Source organism: Penaeus vannamei, chromosome 29 (genome assembly GCF_042767895.1).
Source record: "Penaeus vannamei isolate JL-2024 chromosome 29, ASM4276789v1, whole genome shotgun sequence".
Lineage (NCBI taxonomy): Eukaryota > Metazoa > Arthropoda > Malacostraca > Decapoda > Penaeidae > Penaeus > Penaeus vannamei.
In genome coordinates, this window is record NC_091577.1 from 15,798,379 (window position 1) to 15,801,302 (window position 2,924).

General features: G+C 34.4%; 1 protein-coding gene across 2 annotated transcripts in view; it reads left to right on the plus strand.

The window, feature by feature from the left end:
* The window catches only part of LOC113812256 (ethylmalonyl-CoA decarboxylase), a 3,483-nt gene extending 903 nt beyond the window's left edge, over positions 1-2,580 (plus strand). For both annotated transcript variants that reach the window (XM_027364118.2, XM_027364116.2), the window contains exons 2-3: positions 1,052-1,255; positions 1,664-2,580. In XM_027364118.2, coding sequence (XP_027219919.1) covers positions 1,054-1,255; positions 1,664-2,337 — 876 coding nt within the window. In that variant the 5' untranslated portion in view covers positions 1,052-1,053 and the 3' untranslated portion in view covers positions 2,338-2,580. The remainder of the gene's footprint in view (positions 1-1,051; positions 1,256-1,663) is intronic.
* Positions 2,581-2,924: the final 344 nt, after the last annotated feature.

Consider the following 2,924-nt stretch of genomic DNA (forward strand, 5'->3'; position numbering starts at 1 on the left):
TGATCTGTTAGGTAGAACTATTAAAAAAAAGAAAGATAAATGGCATTTATTTTGTATTTTGCTAGACATTACTTCATCTAGTTCCATATTCAGTTTATTGTTGGTCTTTGTAGGTGAGCCAACTGGTACAGGAATCACAAAAATCATTAAGTAAGTGTGGCTTGTAAACATTTACAACATATCTGGTTGTTTTACTCTGTTTTTTCCTACATTCATTCTTCTTCATTCTTAATTAGGTGCCATGAAATGTCTTTAAAATAAACCCAATCCCCGTGAACATTTTATAATTTTATAAAAACAGTACCAGATCACTATTTCAGTATTATTAACATGGTAGGAAAATCTAAAGAATATTATCCCATTAGGTAGTGTAGGCAGGTAATTGCACAATCCTCTGTAGTTCTTTTTTCTGAATTTTGTTTATGCAGATGGCTCAACAAGCGCATAGTCACCAAGAAACCAATTTGTAAGCTATGCATGACCTCCCCTAATTTCCCTATTCCTTGAATCTTTGAGAGAGACTTTTTCTTATGCCGTTAGTACCAATATAGTCATTGTTGATATTATGATTAATTATACTGCCCTTGACAATACTATTACCAATAGAAAATAATACATATCTCAGAATATCAAGTAAAAGGGTTAACAGCTGAAATAGGTAGGACTAGTAATTGACTCTTTTGACGCCCTCTCTTGTGGAGCCATTTATATCAACAAAATTATTAAATTGAAATCACAGTGGACATTGTATGTGTGTATATGTGTATATGGTCTTTTTTTAAAATTTAATCATAGATATTACTTTTATTTTTTTGTTGTCATACAGTACATCTACTAATTTTGGTTATTGCAGTAATATGATTTGATTTGATTCTACTGCATCAACTTATATTATGTCTCATATGTGATATAAGTTTCCTATGTATTTATGAATATGATGATGATTTTCAGCCAGATCTTACATTTGTAAAGGAAATGTAATGCTTTTAATGTGAGTATTATCATATATCTATTTTTATTTTCTCTCAAACAATCCTTCCTCTGTTCACAGAAATGAATATGATTTTAAGAAATAATATCTGGAGATGTCAAAGGCCTTCCCTCATGCAAATAAGGCATTGCAGCTCAATAATCAAGAAAGCAAGAGATAAACTTGGGACTTTGGGTGATGGACAAGTATCGCTACATAAGGATGATGCTACAGGAATAGCAACAGTAACACTGCAACACCAGCAGAGGAAGAATGCTCTCTCAGGTAAGGGGAAAAGGGATTTTCTTGACGTTATACATATTTATACACATGTAAATGTTCTGTTCTATAACATAATGTAGCTTTGCTTTATATATAGTTATAAGTGCTGATATATTTACTTGGTCATTGTTGTATCTTTTAGCTAAGTTTACAGTTTATAAGCATATGAAAAAGTTAAATATGATAAAGAATTGATTATCATTGCTTCCATAGTTATCATAAAAGTAAGTTGCAAGAAGATCCATAACTCGTGGCTTACTATTCATTTAGTAAGATATTTTGTACTTTAGTGAGAACTAAAGTTTTTATTGCCATGTTTTTCTTATTGTAATAGGCATGATGAGGCAGAAAAAAGGCTGCCAAGGGGTACTATCATATAAAGCTCATGTTCTTTATTTTCAAATTTAACAGGTTCCATGATGGTGCAATTAGCTGACATTGTAGAAGACTTGTCCTCATGGGAGACAGGAAAAGGAGTGATTCTACAGGCTGAAGGAGATTCCTTTTGCTCAGGAGGAGACTTAACCACAGTGAAGGCCATATCCAATCCACAGGATGGCCTGCTAATGTCAACTTTCATGCATGATACATTAACTCGGTTTTATAACTTGCCCTTCATTACGACATGTCTTGTTCATGGCAAGGCTCTTGGAGGTGGTGCTGAGCTCACAACAGCAACTGACTTCAGAGTATTTACAAATACTGGGGAAGTAAGTTTCGTCCAGGGTCGTATGGGGGTGGTGACAGGTTGGGGTGGTGGAACGAGGCTGGTGAAGCTTGTAGGCCCTACTATTGCTCTTGATCTTCTAACCACCTGTAGTAAATTGAATGGCATTAAAGCTTCACAAATTGGTTTAGCCAATCATGTTGTTGGTGCTGAGAAAAGATTCGATGACACCAAGGCATGGTTAATGGAGAGGGTTTCTCATGCCCCAGAGGTCCTTCATGCTATGAAGAGGATAGTCATTGCAGCAAGGGATTCCACATTAAATGAGAGCTTACTCAATGAACGTCTGAATTTCTCACCATTATGGGGTGGGCCAGCAAATTTAAGAGCCCTTGGTGGAAATATTAAGCATAAATAGAAAAAATTATGCATATATCCATGATGTTCTTTTGTATATATATTTAAAAGGATTTATTTTTAGTACTGTAGATGCTGTACAATAAAAAATAATTTTATAAAGAATAGTTCTTAATCTTCCAAAAACAAATCATGTATATGATATAGTTATTTTTTAATTTGTGAATAAATATGGATATTATATAAAAGCAAACTTTTTAATGTAACTGTTTAATTAATTTTATTAATGAAGACCCTCCAGACATAGTTTACATTTCTTGGAACATAATATGAATCTGTATTTAAATGGCTTCCTCCATCTCCTCCAGAAAAATGGAGGTAGATAGTAGAGTGTGTTATATTGGGTGAATAAACAGGAGGAGGGAGGCAGGGGGCGAAGAGAGTGAAAGGGAGATTGAGCGAGTGTGTTCTCTTTATTGTCAATTCGGTTTATTCCTAAATTCCTCCAGTCTTCCTCTCCTTCACCGAGAAAACACGACGAGAACGTTTGTCAAACGTTTCCAACTGAGGAAAAGAACGAAAGACAGATAGACAGAAATAACTCGGGGCGAAAAACTCCTTCATTCGGACCTTTTAAGAAAATTTGTC